Raw genomic sequence first — 2,234 nt, forward strand, 5'->3', positions numbered from 1 at the left:
AGGCAAGGTGATAAGCTTCAGAAAAGGTAACTAATCAAAATCCTTAACTATTAGCAATATTGGTTTCAGCATATATGGTATCTAGTTAATTTCATCTCTCGGGAGGGGTACGTCAAAGTTAACTGAGACCAGTATTTCTCTTTGGTTATATGCAGTTGAGCTATGCTGGATGTCTTTATTGTAACTAGTCCTGTCATATTTCTGGTGGTAACACATTAATCGCTTGCTTGCTAGCCTGATGTTGATAATATCCTCTAGCGGCGGTCTCTGTCACAGCTTATGTTTCATTTCTCCAAATTGTATTATTTGCACAAGCAACCGCCAAGAAACTTGTGGTCTAACGGATTTCCTGTTTGGACAGTGCCAAAACTGTCATTGCGCAAGATGGTGTTTTTTTTTTTTTTTGGGGGGGGGGGTAAAATTTTTTCTGGTGTAACTTGGAGTATTCTCAAGTTATTTTGGATTTGAGACTAATTTTGTCGGGTTAGGAGCATTTAATGTTAAGGCCTTTCTAACAAGTGTGCTTTTTGAGATTATTTACCATCTCAGCTAACAGCTTGTTGGGGGGGGGGTCAGATATTTCTGCTTATTCAATCCTGTTGTTTTGACTTTTATATTCTTCTTTAAGTTGGTTTTGGGATTATGTAATTGAATGTCTTTGATGAGTAGTTGTGTCATATCAACAAAGAAAACAAGTAATTTACCCATATCTTGAGAGCAAAATTTTTATGTATATGGAAAACCTGGAATGGTCCTGTGCAAGTAGTTTTCACTGTTGAAATATTGGCTTTCAGGGTGCCTGACAAAGGTTCTGTCAAAGGTAAACCTAGAAATCTGATTGTTTCTTCAGATGATATGCTTAATGAGAGAGCAAGACTATGAAGGGAGACAAACTACTCAAGCGTAACACTTATTCTAGTGAAAGCAACAAATACATGTCATGTATCAAGGTTAGGCGCTCCCCCACTTTTTTCTCCACTCCTCAAATTTTATTTTAATAACTTCTTTTTAATGTTTTTAAAGTAAAGAATTGGCAGGGACGAACATCTCAATAGTTCAGTCAGTTATTTTTTTTAATTTCAGTAATTAGAAGGACAAATGTTGGTTTTCAATTATGCTAATTGCCATTGTTCCAACTCTCATATGATAATTTAAACTCACTGATTTGACGGTTTCCAGGTCTGTCGTATTGCTGTCAGATTGCTGTGTTCATAAAAATCTTCCATGTTTTTCCCCACTAGTTTTCCCCTCTGTTCCATAAAATTTGTTGCCTATTCTGCTAGAAAGGACGGAATCAAATGTGTTGTTGATAATGTCTGTGGATCATTTTCTTCTTTCTTTTCTTTCAGGACGAGCTGGTCTTTTTGTACACTGGGTGTTGTTGAATATCTGTTGAATTTTCTGAAATCTTTTTCTGTGCATGTCAGATTAGCAAGAAGCAGCATGAACTTGTTAAGAGTATGAAGCAGACTGGTAAAAGCATCCAATCCAGATCTCTTAACCGTGTTTTGGGCAATCTTGATAACATTCATGTGCAATCATATGAAGTATTCATCAAGGAAGAACAGAAGAAGCTGCATGAGCATTGGTTAGTATGTTGTCCAGAGCATTTATTTAGCTGCCGCCTTGTGCTGTTCAACACTCGAAAGATTACAGTTTCAAAATTTTTGTTGTTCCTGCTAATTCAAAAGCATTAATTGTATAGGTTGCAGTTAGTGAACAAGATCTCCCTGTGGCGTACGCAAACTGGACAGAGAGGCATAAACAGAGAAATGCTGTGATAATTTCTTTGGTGGTGGAGATCAAGGACAAGCCGAAGAAGCTGCTGTCGGAGGTTTGTACATATGCTTTATTTTTTGAACATACTTTATAATTCCTAGGATAAAGCTTGCAGGTCTTGTGTAAGTATTTGGAATATCCCGGAGATATTGGTTTTTCTGTTAATTGTTGTTGCATAACAGTGAGCAGCTTATTATTGAACCTGTTAGTATTCTTACAATTGCATATTTATCCCTCTAGGATGAGGATGGTGTGAGCTCGGGGAGCAAGCTTCAAGATCAGGAGGAGGATGGAGGTCATGATGATCAGTCTCTATCCAAAGACAGTAAGGATTCTGTTTCTAGATCACACAGAGAATCAGTCCCAACACATGATTCATACCAAGGCAGTGACGATGAGCTCAACTCCACGCTGTCAGATTCAGAAAAGAATCTTGTTATATCAAAATCAGGTGA

General features: G+C 37.5%; 1 protein-coding gene across 1 annotated transcript; it reads left to right on the forward strand.

Annotated features, from left to right (window-relative positions):
• The first annotated feature begins 876 nt into the window (after positions 1-876).
• On the forward strand, positions 877-2,122 carry LOC114751118 (uncharacterized). Its single transcript, XM_028939784.1, has 4 exons — positions 877-950; positions 1,428-1,588; positions 1,706-1,834; positions 2,020-2,122. Exons 1-3 carry the CDS (start codon positions 879-881, stop codon positions 1,779-1,781), a joined length of 309 nt encoding a protein of 102 aa, XP_028795617.1. The 5' UTR covers positions 877-878; the 3' UTR covers positions 1,782-1,834; positions 2,020-2,122.
• Positions 2,123-2,234: the final 112 nt, after the last annotated feature.

This window comes from Neltuma alba, unplaced genomic scaffold (assembly GCF_004799145.2).
Source record: "Neltuma alba isolate B1F8T4 unplaced genomic scaffold, ASM479914v2 tig00006760_pilon, whole genome shotgun sequence".
In the NCBI taxonomy this organism is placed as follows: domain Eukaryota; kingdom Viridiplantae; phylum Streptophyta; class Magnoliopsida; order Fabales; family Fabaceae; genus Neltuma; species Neltuma alba.